The 16849-nt window shown below is 38.2% G+C and overlaps 1 protein-coding gene across 3 annotated transcripts in view; it reads left to right on the forward strand.

The window, feature by feature from the left end:
- The window catches only part of CYYR1 (cysteine and tyrosine rich 1), a 121013-nt gene that overhangs the window by 96702 nt on the left and 7462 nt on the right, over nt 1-16849 (forward strand). For 2 of the 3 annotated variants that reach the window (XM_018050308.1, XM_013965342.2), the window contains exon 3: nt 6183-6340. In XM_018050308.1, the coding sequence (XP_017905797.1) occupies nt 6183-6340 (158 nt within the window). Of the gene's footprint in view, nt 1-6182; nt 6341-13282; nt 13313-16849 lie in introns of those variants that run through there. The other variant, XM_018050350.1, reaches the window with a different exon arrangement.

Consider the following 16849-nt stretch of genomic DNA (forward strand, 5'->3'; position numbering starts at 1 on the left):
GAGCTCAGTACACTTATTCTATAAAGCACAGGATGGTAAATATTTTAGGCTTTGTGCCCATGTGGTCTCTGTCACAACTGCTCTGCTTTGCCATTCTAGCATCAAAACAGTCAAACAACAGGTCAACAAATGATTTGGCTTTGTTCCAATCAAACTTTATTTACTGAAGCAGCCAGTGGGCCCCATTTGGTCCATGGCCATAGTTCACCTTCCTTTAGACTAAATTGAGTAAAGAAGTCATTTGCTATAATAAATAACCATAATGAATGTTTAAAAGAATTTGTTCACAAACCTTTGATATTTTGCCTGCTGAACTAAATGCTTTTGTTTAGTACCGAGCTCGTGTGAAATTATGAAAAGCATGAAAGCATAATTACTTGCGAACTTGCAAAATTCATAAAAGGTGTTGCAGTAGTCCCCTGAAAATAGAAATTTCTCTTTGCATATATAAATACTTAGATGAATTATGCTTTATAATCCAAAAAGTCATCAATTAAAAAGAACAACACCAAAAAGAAGTTATATTTCTTTCTTTTCCCAAGAAAAATGCCCTTTTAGGTCTGATCTGAATAAGGGATTAACAGGTTAGGAAATACTTTCATTACAAAGAAAGATTTTTGTGGATTAGTCCCTAATAGTTTAACAAGTGTGGGTAAGGTTAGGGGCTTCCCTTATGGCTCAGCAGGTAAAGAATCTGCCTGCAATGCAAGAGACACAGGAGACAAGGGTTTGATCCCTGGGTCAGGAAGATCCCCTGGAGGAAGAAATGGCACCCCACTCCAGTATTCTTGCGTGGAGAATCCTATGGACAGAGGAGACTTGGAATGCTGCAGTCAAAGGGTCGAAAAGCATCAAATGTGACTCAGTGACCAAGCGCAAAAGTTTAGCTTAATTTGTGTATTAAAGATTTCAGACCAGTTTTAATATGTATAGGAAAAGCTCAAAATCATAGGATATAAAATGACACAGTTTTTCCCTAAAAACCCAAGTAATATTGAAAACTATGTTTTTAAGGATATTCATCTAATTTTAATCTCTTCCATAAGGATGTTTTTATATTGTACTTTAAAAAATCACTTTACAGTTTTAAACAATACCATATATTGCAATATTTTTTTTAAGTAGATGCACATTTCCTTATTCCTCCCTCTGAGTACTTTAAAACCCTTGATGTTACATATAAAACAAACAAGAAAATTCTGAAAGGTGAAGAAAAGAAGGCAGAGCAGCCAGGAACCCCATGGGCTGAAGACCAACACAATAGTGAGCTCCCTGGGTTTTCTTTTTGCCTCATTTCTCCCAGGTTTATAGGTAAAGAACCTGACAGCCCGTAGATACCAATGAAAGCAGATAATAAAAACCCCAACAAAAGCCTGATCTCTTCAGTCAGAGGACCCAGAAAGAAACAGTCTAGCAAAACAGGAAATTCTTAGACAGTAACAACTGGACTAATTTAACTATAGCCAAACACCATAAGGGAAAAAAAAAAAAAAAAAAAAAAAACTCCACCCAAGTGCATATCAGGAAAGGTCAAGTGTGAAGTCTAGACAGAACAGAAAAGCTGCAAAATGTATGGAGCAAAACACATAAAAGAGAAACACAGAAACCCAAAATTATAGTTGGAAATTTCTACATCCTTCACCAACAATTAGTAGAACTAGACAGAAACAAGGATATAGAATTGATTAACAAGGATATAGAAGAACTGAACAATATCATCAACCAATAAAATCTATTCAACATTTATAAAACACCCAAACACAGCAACAAGAAAATATACAGAGCCCAAAAACACACCCAAAGAGCGAGGCCAACTGAGTTTTGACAAAGGTGCAAAAGCAATACAATGGAAGAAGAATAGTGTCTTCAATAAATGGGCCAGAGTAAGTGGATATCAATGGGCAAAATAAATGAAGCTCAATCTAAATCTGATACCACATACAAAATTAAGTCAAAATAGATCATAGATTTAAACATCAAACATAAAACTATAATGAAACCTAAGAGAAAATCTTCAGAAACTAGGGCTTGAAGAAGAGTTCTTAGGCATGACAATAAAACATAAAACACAGTCCATAAAAGAAAAAATTTGATAAATTGGACTTCATTCAAATGCAAAACTCTCACTTTTGCCAAAGACTCTATAAAGAGGATGAAAACACAAGCTGCGAGCTGGGAGAAACTACTTACAATTTACTTATCTGAGAAGGGACTCATATCCAGAATATCCAAAGAACTCTCAAAAATTCAACAGTAAAAACACAAACAATCCAATAAGAACATGAACAAAAGATAGGAGACATTTCACTGAAGAAGATATAGAAATGGCACATCTGTTCATTAAAAAATGTTTAGCTTCACTAACTAAAGGGAAATGTAAATTAAGGTCACAATGAGATACCACAGCACACCTGTTAAAATAGCTAAAATAAAAAATAATGGCAATGTCAAATGCTGGCAAGGATGTATAGAAACTGGATCTCTCCTACACTGCTAGTGGGAATGTAAAATAGTACTGTCACTCTGGAAAATAGTTTGGCAGTTTCTTTTAAAATAGAATATATGTTTGTATATCCTAGCAGTCCTACTTGTGAGCATTTATTCTGGAGAAATGAATACTTATGTCCGTATAAAAACCAGTACGTAATTGTTCATAGCAGTTTTATAAATGGAAACGGCAAAACTGGAAGTAACCAAACTGTCCTATAATAAGTAATGGCTTAATGAACTGGCTTATAGGTATACTACGGAATATTACACAGTAATAAAAACGAATGTATTGCTATACATGAAAGTCAAGATGGCTTCCAAGGACATCATGCTCAGTGAAGAAAAGACCATTTTAGAAAGTCACATGCTATGTGATTCCGTTTGTATAACACTCTTGAAATGGCCAAATTATAGAAACAGAGAACAGATTAGTGGTAGGGGTTATTGACGGTGGTAGGTGTGTGTATGCCTATAAAGAAGGAGCACAAGGAAGTATTTTGCGGTAATGGAAGAGTACCTTACTTACTGAATTGGTTGCATAAATCTATGCATGTATTAAAATGATATAGAACCAACCATGAAAGTGAAAGTCACTCAGTCATGTTCAACTCTTTGTGACCCCATGGATTATACAGTCCATGGAATTCTCCAGGCCAGAATACTGGAGTGGGTAGCTGTTCCCTTCTCTAGGGGATCTTTCCAACCCAGGGATCTAATCCAGGTCTCCCGCATTGCAGGCGGATTCTTTACCAGCTGAGCCACGAGGGAAGCCCAAGAATACTGGAGTGGGTAGCCTATCCCTTCTCCAGGGGATCTTCCCAAACCAGGAATTGAACCAGGATCTCCTGTATTGCAGGCAGATTCTTTACCAGCTGAGCTACCGGGAAAGCCCTACACACACTTTATACCAATTGCAATTTTCTAGTTTTAATGTTGTATTTTGGCTATCTAGGGCTTCCCTGGTGGCTCAGAGGGTAAAGAATCCCCCTGCAATGCCGGAGACTTGAGTTTGATCCCTGGGTTAGGAAGATCCCCTAGAGAAGGGAATGGTGACCCACTCCAGTATTCTGTCCTGGTGAATTCCATGGATAGGAAAGCCTGGTGGGCTACACAACTAAGCGACTTGCACTTTTCACTTTGACTACCTAAGATGTAACCTTTGGGGAAAACTAAGTGAAGGATACACATGACCTCTCTGCATGACTTTTGCAACTTCCTGGGAATCTATAATTATTTCAAATTAGAGGTTTAGAAAAGAAAAAATATGCAAACCCTGTAATGCTTTCTTTCAAAAAAATACATTCCCTAAATTTTTTCAAGGATTTTATGATGTCAAATTTCTCAACTTAATACTCTCTTTCCAAAAGATGACTAAACCAAATATTTTATATACTGGAAGGTTACTGTTTATTTTTTTTAATTAATAACTGAGTAAATAATGCTATAAATTTTATGCTCGCCATGTTTTAAATAACTAATTTATAATTGCTAATGGGTATCAAAGTATCAAGGACATGAAAATCATGATTTAATCAAAAAACCTCTTAACACATTAATTGCAACCTCATTATTGACCTTAAGAGCAGACACTTTTGCTGGAGCTGCTGACAAGAAAATAAAATGTGACTGATTTTCTACTTTTTTTCTATTGAAAGAGGAATTAATGAATATAAATATGCCTTGATTTGATGTCTTAGCTTCCATAACACACACTTTAGAAACTCTATGCCTAAATAATTGGGCCATTGATTATTTCTAGGACATGAATTAAGCCCTCCAATTTAATCTTATTTAGACCTAAAAATCACAGTGAAAAAGAGGTTTCCAGATCACTTTTTTTTTAAATTTCATGTTGTCTCCTTTGATAAATCTTTTTCCTTGAAAGGATTTATTTACTGAACTGCTAGATTCTGTCGTTCTTTAATTGCTAATAGCCCATCCAAATATCTCATGTTCTAATTTCATAATTTACTAACAAAGTTAAAATTATGTAAGAATACTTTAAAGGAGTCTATTGGAATGCATAATGGAGTATTCAGTTTGTTTTTTTTTTAAGTGAGTGGGGGAAAGTCATAAAGAGAAGATTTCTACTGCAAAGCGTACAGACAGATAGGTCCACAGTTCCTTATCTGCAATTCTGAAATCCTTAAAAAAAAAAAAAAAAAACCTGAAAAGTAAAGGTTTTATACAATGCATCTGGTGGCAAGCCTGGACCTGAATGAACCTGGGATTTTTTTATAGCTTCCATGTAATCCAAGTGTTAATATTCAGAAATGTTCATGTGTTATGCCCCAGATGCTGGCTGTGGGAGTATCATACAATATACAGTATATGTGTATTCCCTTTCCAAAATCTGAACATTCCTGGCTTATGAACACATCTAGTCCCAAGGACTTGGGATGGGAGATCATGGACCTGTCTTAGAAAAGTACAGGATAGCTGTTTATATAGCACTTGAGAATAGGACTTTATTGATGTGACCAATGAGTCCAGGAGCACAATTATTTCATGACATTGAATTTGAGAGGAGAGTCAGAAAAGCACCAAGCTGACCTTTATTTCATTAATAAGCAACCTGGGGCATTGAGCAGCTTGCCCAAGGTTACCCAAGGCTACAGTTGGAACCATGGCAGTCTGGCTTTAGAAGTCATGCTTTTAAAACACAAGATTTTGTTTCTGAAGATCTATCCTGAAAGCCTTCCCCATCACAGCAGAATGAGACCGAGTCTCTGAGATGAAAGCCCGAGGATTTTTTTAAAGTTCATACTCTTATGGATAAAACTCTAGGCTCCAGGAAACTGGCAGCCAGCCCGGTTCATGTTCCCTAAGTATGAAACTGGAGGATCCTTTTAAAGAGTAAAATCTACAAACCAAAAGAAAAACAAAACATGAGAACTGACCTCAGTTGATCCCCTACTGTGGGGTTCATCTGTCCAGTACTGACTTTGCACGCTGAACTTCCAACCCACAAATTTTAACATAGGAGTAGATTCAGGAGTCATTGAGCAAGCTCTGGCAGATATTGGAGGACAGAAGAGCCTGGCATGCTGCAGTCCATGGGGTTCCAAAAAGTCAGACACAACTTAGTGACTGAACAACAACCACAGTAGATATTTAAGGAAAATGTCAAACGCAAACAGATCAAAGTGAACAATCAATAAAAAGGAGCCTAGACAGGACAGAGGAAATAGGAAAAAATAGTCTCAAAGAATATATTATCATGAGTACGTTAGAGATTAATAGAAGAAATTGCATCCATAAAAGCAAAAAAGGACACAATGAAAAAAAGGAAGTGACATAAAGGATAAGATAGAGCACCTGGAAAATAAAAATATGATTGCTGAAATTCTAGAATTCAGTAAGATTTTAGAAGATAAAGTCATGAAATTCCCCACAAAGTAGTTCAAGAAAATAGGGATAAGAAAAATTAGAGAAGTTATCCAAGAGACTAAGAGGCTTATTTCAGAATAGGTTTCCAGAAAGAGAAGCAGAGAAAATGCTAGAAAGGAAATTATTAATCTATGGAATGGTTTTAAGAACTGAAAAACTTGAGTTTTGTTTTTTTTTTTTAACATTATTCTTAAGAACGTTTCTAAAAGGGCACTTGTCATATAGTCATGGAACTGTATTTGAAAGGCTGAGGAATCCCTATGAGTCTTTTAAAAAAACGTAATTTTGCTTTTCTTTTTTAGGGGCACAGCAATTGCTGGCATAGTATTTGGAATCGTGTTCATCATGGGGGTCATTGCTGGAATTGCCATATGTATCTGCATGTGCATGAAAAACAACCGTGGGACCCGGGTGGGTGTCATCAGGACCACCCACATCAATGCCATCTCCTCTTACCCTGGTAAGCAGTACTGCTTACTCATTCTGAAGGAGGAGTCAGATTTGTTAGTTATGCTCTGGTTCTGGGAGAGAAGAATCATTAAAGATTCTCACTGGAATAATCTCCAAGTATGTAGGATATTTCTTAGTTAATGTAGATTGAAGCTCTAACTTTCTGTGGAGGTTACTTAGATCTGCATTATAATATCTACCTCCTATTTGAAGATATTCATATGTTCAATGGTTGCCTTATTGACTACAATTGCCAACCTGCCGTAGTTAAGGGAAATAGACAATTCACACCTGCTGTGTCTATCTACCAGTGAGTAAGTATTGAAGAAAGTTTTTATGTGTCTTCTTTATGCAAGAAAATGGTTTTAACATAACACTAAAATTACCAACAAAGAGAAAACATAATTTTTAGTAATTTGACAAGTATTTGTTGAGAATCTTCCAGAAATTCCATATATAAATATATTGTACACATATGAATCCATAAACAAAGTGCTGTGTTTCGCTTTGATTTTTAAGTCAATATAGTATTTTTAAGTCTATATGTAGATAGCTCAGCTGGTAAAGAATCTGCCTGCAATGTAGGAGACCCCAGTTTGATCCCTGAGTTGGGAAGATCCCCTGGACAAGGGATAGGCTACCCACTCCAGTATTCTTGCCTGGAGAATTCCATGGACAGAGGAGACTGATGGGCCCCAGTCCATAGGGCCCAAAGAGTCGAACATAACTGAGTGACTTTCACTTAAATATATATACATATATATATTTAGACATACACACACACACACACACACACACACACACACACACACATAGGGATTCCCTAGTGGCTTAGATGGTAAAGAGTCTGCCCTCAATGTGGGAGACCTGGGTTCAATCCCTGGGTCAGGAAGATCCCCTGGAGAAGGAAATGGCAGACCACTCCAGTACTATTGCCTGGAAAATCCCATGAATGGAGGAGCCTGGTGGGCTACAGTCCATGAGGTCTGAAAGAGTCTGACATGACTGAGCGACTTCACTTTCACTTTTCATACACTCATGTCCTCTCTCTACCCCTTACAGGAAAGGAAGAAGGTAGTTTCTACGTCTGTTCTGCCCCGTGTATCAATTCCCTGATAATGTCTCTCCTTCCTTAATCTTTTACCTATCACAGTCACCTTGAGGGAGCAAATTTCAGATGAACGTCAGCATGATCGTTTCCTCTGTCGTCTTTTGTTAGTTCTCCCCCTTCTCCAATATCTCCGTGTTAGAGTGCCTCGAGTCTCACTCTTGTGTCTTCTATCCTGTATCCAGACTTACTTCTTTAGTTGTATCAATTGGCCTCATGGTATTAAGGACCATTTATATGTTAAATGCCTCCCAGAGTTATGTATCTCCATTCTAAACCACCTTCCTGAATTTCGCACTCATTTGATCCCACTGCCTATTGAACCTATCCACTTGGATGTCTAACAGACAGATCTCAAACGTAATATGTCAAAATCTGTACTTCTGATCATCGCCCCCCCAGAGACTCCTCCACTTACCCTTTACCATCTTAACTGATGGCATGGCCAGCCGTCAAGAGGTTCAGGCCAAAAACCTTGGCGTCATCCTGGACTCCTCTCTCTTTCCCTGACATCTGCATGCAGTCTACCAGGAAAACTTCTCAGCTCCACCTTCAGAATGTAAACAGTATATATGACTACTTCTCACCATACCTTCTCTGGTGGGAGCCACCATCAACTCTCATTTCCATGACTGTGATATCCTAGCTGCTCTCCCAGCAGCCATTCGAGCCCTCTAGGGGTCTATTCTAAACACAGTAGCAGACTGAACCCATTTAAGATGATTAAATGTCAGATCATATCACTTCTTTGCTCAGAATCTTTCAGTGGCTCCCCATGTCCCCAGAGGAAGAGTCGAAGTCAGTGGTTTCTCATTTTATCCAAAACGACAATTCTTTACCAGGGCCCTCAAGGCAGTGCCTGAACTGGCTCCTCTCTTTTATTTCTCTGACTTCGCTTCCTTCTCCCTCTCGCCACCTGGCTCCACTCACACTTCTTCTTGCTGTTCTGTGAACACACGGGGCACACTCTTATCTTAGGGTTGAACTTACTTAACTCAGTTCGGTTCCTCAGTCATGTCCAACTCTGCAATCCCATGGACCACAGCACACCAGGCCTCCCTGTCCATCACCAACTCCCAGAGTTTACTCAGACTCATGTCTGTTGAGTCAGTGATACCATCTAACTATCTCATCCTCTGTCATCCCCTTCTCCTTCCACCTTCAATCTTTCCTAGCATCAGGTCTTTTCAAATGAGTCAGTTCTTCGCATCAGGTGGCCAAAGTATTGGACCTTCAGCATCAGTCCTTCCAATGAATATTCAGGACTGATTTCCTTTAGGATGGACTGGTTGGATCTCCTTGCTATCCAAGAGACCCTTAAGAGTCTTCTCCAACACCGCAGTTCAAAAGCATCAATGCTTTACTTAATTCAAGTCTTTGTTAAAGGTCATTTTATGAATGAGGTCTTCCTCAGTCACCTTCCTTAAGATTGTAAGGTGTCTCACCTCCCACATGAACCCATCCTTTTACTCTACTTGTCCAGAGGGCTTCATTTAACCTTCTAAGATAGCATATGATTCACCTAATGGTTATGTTTATTATTTATTGTTCATCCCCTCTTTCTAGAACATTAGCTCCATGAGGCAGGCCTTGTTGTCAATTTTATTTACCTCTCAATCCCAAGCATACAAGACCAGAACTTGCATGTAACAGGCACTCAGTAGATATGGCTGAATGAATGAATATCATGACCAAATCTGATTTAATTGTATTAATACCTAAACAGTTAACCTTAAATTCCACCCTGGAATATACTATACCTTTTACTCACTACAAAAGCAATTCACAATTCTGAAACTTTCCAATTTACTGAGATTATGGTTAGGGTTAATATGACAATGTTAAGACTATGATATAAAAAAAAAATAGGGGGGATTTTTTTTTCAAATCTCCCCATTTTTACTGGTCAACCCATAACCCAAGAGAGGAGGAGAGCCTGACAGAGACATTAAACCAAGAGAAGATGAGGAGAAACACCCTGTAGATAATATTCCAGATTTGCTTTCCTTGATACAAAAAAAAAGTGTCATTAAAATTAATTTTTAAAATATTTAAAAATATTCTTTATAAAATTAGACTAGAAAAAGTAAAATATTTTAATGTGATGTTTTGCATTCTTGGGTCTGAGATTTCTCTTCTACCCATGGAAATGTGTTTTTAAACACTTTATTCTAGTGGCATTATTTATACTGGTAGATCACAGCACCATGTTGCCTTTTCAGTAAATGGCGTTGTTCTAGGAACTGAATAATGCAGAAAACATAATAAGCCTTATGGTGGACGCATTTTCACTGTTAAAAGACTAGGCCTTCAAAAACATAATTTGCTTGATTACTTCTCATTTCCTTCATAAAGTCACTAATTAAGCTTTCACTTAAAGGATCAGGAAACAACACAGAGTAGTATTGAATGCTTTTCAAAAATCTCTCATTCAGTGGATATATAAAACGCTTTCACCCACGGTAATTAATTAACCCCATGGTAATTGAATAACCACTCAAGTTATGACATAGTCCTATGGCTGGGAGGCCCCATAAATGAGCAGAAAATAATTTAGCCAAGGTTAGTGTATCTCTTGTTGAAAGTACTTAGTGGGGAACCCTACAGTGAACATTATTACTCTGCACTGGGAGGAGATTACCAAGGAAAGGCGATCTGCCACATCGAACCCTTTGTTGCACAGTGACCTTTTGCAATAGTTTTGTATTCCTGCCACCTTGAGTATCCTGAGCCTTGTTTAATTACAACTATTTTAAAAACCATCATTGAGAAACTAAGAATTATTTATCAAGTCTTAAATTTCCATGACTTTTCCAAACCTCAGTATTAAAAAAAAAAAAGAAAGTGATTATGTTAACCTCCTTTTAAACAGGAGGTTTGGATGATACATATATGAAAAGAAATAATATGGATAAAACACAAGAAAAAGGCTTGTCAAAGATATAAAAATTAAATGCCAATGAAAGAAAAACTAGGGATTATAGTGCTATCAAGAAAATGGAGATTTGAAGTATCAATAAGTTTTAGAGTCCCTAATGGTAGTTAGGTAGGTAGATTATTGATTCACTGATTGATTGATACCTGGTAGATAGACAGATGGATGATGATGCTGATGATGAAGTTAGATAGGTAGATAGATAGATAAACAATTTTTTTCATTGTGACTCATGTATTCAACAAAGGATTTGGTGATATGAGGATGGTCTCTTCCAATTGTATCTATTGTATCTTCCAATTGTATCTATCTAGTGAAATAAGAAGTAAGTTTCATGCTGAGAGTGAATTTGAGGAGTTTGTAATTAAGGAGAAAGAAAAAAAAATCATGAAAAAGTAGTCTCGGAGAATGGAAGGGTGGTGAGATGCCTAATGCATAATTTCAGAGCAATGCCAAGGGCCTCCACACTTAAATATAGTCATGCATTTAAAGTGAGATCAGTTGGCACAATTGTGCATTTTTCTCTAAGCATATTAAGCTCCTAGATACAGATCTAGGATAGCCAAAATGTTGGGTTGGAGTTTTGTCAGGCAGTGGGGAAAGAAAGAGATAAATTTGATGATAGATGCACAGAGATCATTTTATTGATGGACCATAAATCTAAGCTGAATGAAGAAAGACATGAAGACAGGAAAGTAGTGATGTCAGTTTAAATAAATCTGCTTAAGGCCATCAGTAAATCAGAAATCCAGGTGAAAGTGAAAGTCGCTCAGTCATGTCTGACTCTTTGCAACCTCATGGACTGTACAGTCCATGGAATTCTCCAGGCCAGAATACTGGAGTGGGTAGCCTTTCCCTTCCCCAAGCAATCTTCCCAACCCAGGATTGAACCCAGGTCTCCCACATTGCAGGCAATTCTTTACCAGCTGAGCCACAAGGGAAGTCCAAGATATATTGAGATGTATATTCTAGAAAGATAAGAAGTGTTGGTTAGATTACAATATGGTACCATCATTGGTTACAATAAAAGTGAGAAAAAGACCTTTGAAGACAAAAGACCCAAAGCACTGAGAGGCAGGATTGTTGTTGTTCAGTTGCCAAGTCATGTCAGACTCTTTACGACCCCATGGACTGCAATACACCAGGCTTCCCTGTTCCTCACCATCTCCCAGAGTTTGCCCTAGTTCGTGTCCATTGAATTGGTGATTCCATCCTTATATTAAAAACTGATTAAAGAAGACAATCTAGGTGATAACTTTATTTAACACTTCATGAATTGGAAGGTTTTCATGGGGAGAACAGTAAAATGGAAGAAAGGTAAGAAGCTTTTGTAGGATGAAGAATAAGAACAAAGAAAAATAGAAACAATCTTATTGGTTGGGGCCACACAGTCAGCCTTGTTTGGGTGAAAAGGAACCAGGAATGTTGAGTATAGAGCCCAGAGTGGGCTTGGTGTTTGGAGATTTTATGACTGGATATACTGAGTTTCTGATATGCCGAGGTTTACTAGGACATGGATGTAAGTTTCAGTTTGCTGATATGGGAGCTTGAGTAGGAGTGGTTAGAAACCCAGTGGTTTCGGGGGCTAGAAATTTATTTCAACAAAGGGGTGTTGAAATCACCGAGAGAATGATACTATTAATAGAAGCTGTGATGCAAAGAAAGGCAATGAGCCTGATACTAAATCTTCAATAGATGAGATTTTGGAGTAGAGAGGACCACAGACATGGATGACAAGGAGGAGTAGAAAGTAGTATAATCTCCTAGAATGTGCTACAAAAGAGCTCAGGTTCTTAAAGACAGCTGTTTAAAAATGGCTCTGAGAGGAATGGATTGAGATGCAGTGCATATATAAATGAAATAATTGCTCAGCCGTATAAATGAACGAAATAGTGCCATTTGCAGAGACCTGGATGGACCTAGAGGCTATCATATAAAGTGAAGTAACCCAGAAAGAGAAAAACAAATGTAATATTGCTTATATGTGGAGTCTAGAAAAATAGTACAGATGAACTTACTTACAAAGCAGAAATAGAGTCTCAGACATAGAGAACAAATAAATGGTTAGCAACGGGCGAAGGTGGGTGGGATGAACTGGGAGGTTGGGATTGACATATATATACTGCATGCATATGTGTTCAGTGGCTCAGTTGTGTCCAACTCTGTGATCCCATGGACTGTAGCCCACCAGGCTCCTCTGTTCACAGAATTCTGGGTAGCCATGCCCTCCTCCAGGGGATCTTCCCAAGCCAGGGATTGAACCTAAGTCTTCTGCACTGGCAGGCAGATTCTTTACCACTGAGCCACCAGGGAAGCCCCCATCAATCTTTTTAACAACCTTCTTCTTAAATCAATTTAACAGGTGATAATCATGTTGCAATATATAAATTTATCAAATCAACACATTGTATACCTTGAACTTACACAATGTTAAGTCAATTATATCTCAATTGAAAATATTAATTTTTAAAAAATAAGCAATGAAACTTCATCTATCCTACCAGATATTAATACTGCTTAGAATCAATAATAACTAAAATTGGGTATTTGTGATTAAAAAATGATATGCCTTGGTCATTGAGACAGAATAAGCAGATTAAGATGTCTATGTGAAATTGCTATTAAAATTTCTACATGCAAGTCTCTCAGTCGTGTCTGACTCTTTGTGACCCCATGGACTGTACAGTCCATGGAATTTTCCAAGCCAGAATACTGGAGTGGGTAGCCTTTCCCTTCTCCAGGGGATCTCCCCAACCCAGGGATCAAACCCAGGTCTCCCACATTGTAGGCAGATTCTTTACCATCTGAGCCACACAAAGGAAGCCCCAGAATACTCGAGTGGGTATTCTATCCCTTCTCCAGCAGTTCTTCCCAACTGAGGAACTGAACCAAGGTATCCTGAATTGCAGGTGGATTCTTTACCTACTGAGCTACCAGGGAAGCCCACAAACTCTATAGAAAAGATAACAAAACAATGTGGAAAGCAGGGATTAAGAAGCCACTTTTCAATGACTTGATTTAATCAAAATTTTAAATAGAAAAAATGAGCACTGATGCAAAATACATGAAATAATGGAAGTAAGGAAGCATCAAATATATTAATTAACATGGAAGAATTCAGAAGTAGATTGATTATGAATCAGATATATGAAAAGACAAATTTTTAAGCTTGGAAACAATATAAAAGAAAGATGAAGAAACATATATTTTGTTAGATATGTTTTAAACTTCAGTAAGTCAATAAGTTATGACCAACCTAGATAGCATATTGAAAAGCAGAGACATTACTTTGCCAGCAAAGGTCCGTCTAGTCAAGGCTATGGTTTTTCCTGTGGTCATGTATGGATGTGAGAGTTGGACTGTGAAGAAAGCTGAGTGCCACAGAATTGATGCTTTTGAACTGTGGTGTTGGAGAAGACTCTTGAGAGTCCCTTGGACTGCAGGGAGATCCAACCAGTCCATCCTAAAGGAGATCAGTCCTGGGTGTTCTTTGGAAGGAATGATGCTAAAGCTGAAACTCCAGTACTTTGGCCACCTCATGCAAAGAGTTGACTCATTGGAAAAGACTCTGATGCTGGGATGGATTGGGGGCAGGAGGAGAAGGGGATGACAGAGGATGAGATGGATGGATGGCATCACCAACTCGATGGACGTGAGTCTGAGTGAACTCCGGGAGTTGGTGATGGACAGGGAGGCCTGGCGTGCTGCGATTCATGGAGTCGCAGAGAGTCGGACACGACTGAGCGACTGAACTGAACTGAACTGAAGTCAATAAGGTAAAAATAACATAACTTAACATTTTGACAAACACTTATTTTAAGAAAGGCATGGAAAAGATAAATAACTTTGTACACTTATTTATATCTTGTTATCATTGAGTTGGTGATATTTGGGTGGCATCACCGACTCAACGGACTTGAGTTCGAGCAAACTCTGGGAGATGGTGAAGGACAGGGAAGCCTTCTGTGTGAGAAGATATTTTCACTCCATTATTTATAACAATTAAAAAATTGCTAATAAAAAATAAGTAAATGGTCAGTGGAACAATGTGAAGTGTTACCAATAAAGTTAATGGAAAATATGTAACATAATGAAAAAGACTCATTTACAATACAAAGTGAAAAGGCATAACACTATTTTTATATAAATACACAAATGACTAAAAGAAAGGATATAAAGACACATGCTCTGTTGCTCAGTTCTGTCCGACTCTTTGCGACCCCATGGACCGCAGCCCACCAGGCTCCTCTGTCCATGGGATTTTCTAGGCAAGAATACTGGAGTGGGCTGCCATTTCCTTCTCCAGGGCATCTTCCCAATCCAGGGATCAAACCTGTGTCTCCTACATCTTTTGCATTGGCAGGCAGATTATTTATTAAACTTTGGTGACAAGATCATGGATGACTTTACTCTGTTTCCAGTTTTCTAAAGTAATGTGCGATTTTGATAACACCTTGCATCTTTCATTACAGTTACTTTAGAGATGTTGTCCTGGGTGGATTTAAAAAAAAAAAATTACCTTTCTGCTATGAATTTCTTAGCATCCCTGAATTTTGTAAAATTCTAGACAACTATACTGACATACATGATTAGTGGCATATTTTCACTTTTTAGAGAATTGGAAGGATTGGTTATGAAAGAATTTCAAAAGTGCATTTCCAGCGACATCCATGTATCTTTTAAAGATGATTTGACTTTAAGAGAAAGAAAAAAAAACCTATTAGAGTTAATCAGGAATTCTAAAATTGATACCCTGAAAAGTTTATTTCCTAGTGAAACCTTTTTATCTGTAAGAAAGAACGATAGCACAGTTCAGTTACACCAGTATTATTTCACAATGCCTTCCCATAGGCGGTCCTGTAAAAGATGTTCCATGTTTATTTCATGACAGATATGATCTTCAAAATCCTCAAAATACCATTCTTCAGCATTATATTATCACTTTATCAAATTCAAAACCTATATGAATGAAAGAACATGGCTTCATATCTTAGATTTTCCTGTTCAACATGAATCTGTATGAACCAGAGCGAATCTCACTGAAATGTTCTCCAGCAGTGTTTTTGCAGATGGCAAAATATAAATGCTTTGTTACCGAAGTATAAAGGCACACCATGGCTTCATGACCAAGAAGGATGCAGAGTCAATCTGTAGATTCACCTGGTGTGTGCCCCTCAGGTGGGCGGCAGGGAAAAGCTTCAGCACATAAGCAACTTAGAACCACGTACTTCCATGAAACAGTTCAGCGGGAATCCAGCTGCAACTTTCTGTTTTACGTGGAGGGTGCATTGCTTGGCTTGGAGGAATTTTATCATACATCTCTCTGCCTCAGTCCTCCTGGGTATAATGAAGCAAAGGAGTGGGTGTATGCAGAGGGAAGATGTGTTTAGACTCAGTGGGGGTTACTCCATTTTGTTGTAGAAAGCACAGCTTGGAACAGCCCCAGCTCAGAGGGCCTAAAGCAGCCTTCTCCACAGAACTGTGTCCTCTGCTGTGAGCCCTGGCCTGCTCAGCCCACAGGAGAGTTTCAGAGTCTTTCCTCACCGGGGTGTCTCGCAGAGGACAGCCCACTCACTTCTGTGTCTCCATCTTTTTCTGTGTCAGGTGACTCAGTTCTTTGCTAAGCACAGGTAGGTCAGTAAATTATTAGAATCACCAGGCTCCTGGTAAAGCGAGCCAAGCTAAAGAGATGTAGATGGGAAACGAGTCTTTAAAAGAAGTGAGTATACGAATAACTGGGGCTTACCCAGATGGCTCAGTGGTAAATATGCCTGCCAATGCAGGAGACGCAAGAGACGCAGGTTCAATCCTTGGATCAGGAAGATCCCCTAGATAAGGAAATGGCAACCCACTCCAGGTTTTTGCATGAAAAACCTCATGGACAGAGGAATCTGGTAGGCTAAAGTCCATTCAGAAGCAAAGAATTGGACATGACAGCGAGTGAACACAAGATATGTATAACTGATTCACTTTGCTATACAGCAGAAACTAACACAACACTGTAAATCAACTATACTCCAATAGAAATTAATCTAAAATGTTTAAAATACAAAATAAAGAGATGCTAAAAAAGTTTGTGTTTGCATATAGGGTAAAGCCCTATGTTTATATTATTAATACATGCTTATTGATCAGAATACTATCATAGTCTTATCAGTAAGAGTATAACTGAGAAGACCTGTTGAGGTTTGTTGAAATGTTGCTTGTTCTTCTCTGCCATCTAAAAGTGAAAGCTTGGCTGTTTATTCACATTATTATAGCACTAGTCTGTGGTTTAGGTTGCATTTACAGGAAGCAATTAAGACATATGAATTCCAACTAGAATCGTGATCTTGATGATAAATCAAAACTACTGGCAAATCACCAGAAGGGTTGCTCAGATGTTTCCAAGTGATTTGGTTCTTGAAAACATGGAGTGCTCAAGGAGTACCTCTTTTCCAACCCTGTAGATGGGATGGAGAGCACTACAAAATAGA

Source organism: Capra hircus, chromosome 1, assembly GCF_001704415.2.
Source record: "Capra hircus breed San Clemente chromosome 1, ASM170441v1, whole genome shotgun sequence".
In the NCBI taxonomy this organism is placed as follows: domain Eukaryota; kingdom Metazoa; phylum Chordata; class Mammalia; order Artiodactyla; family Bovidae; genus Capra; species Capra hircus.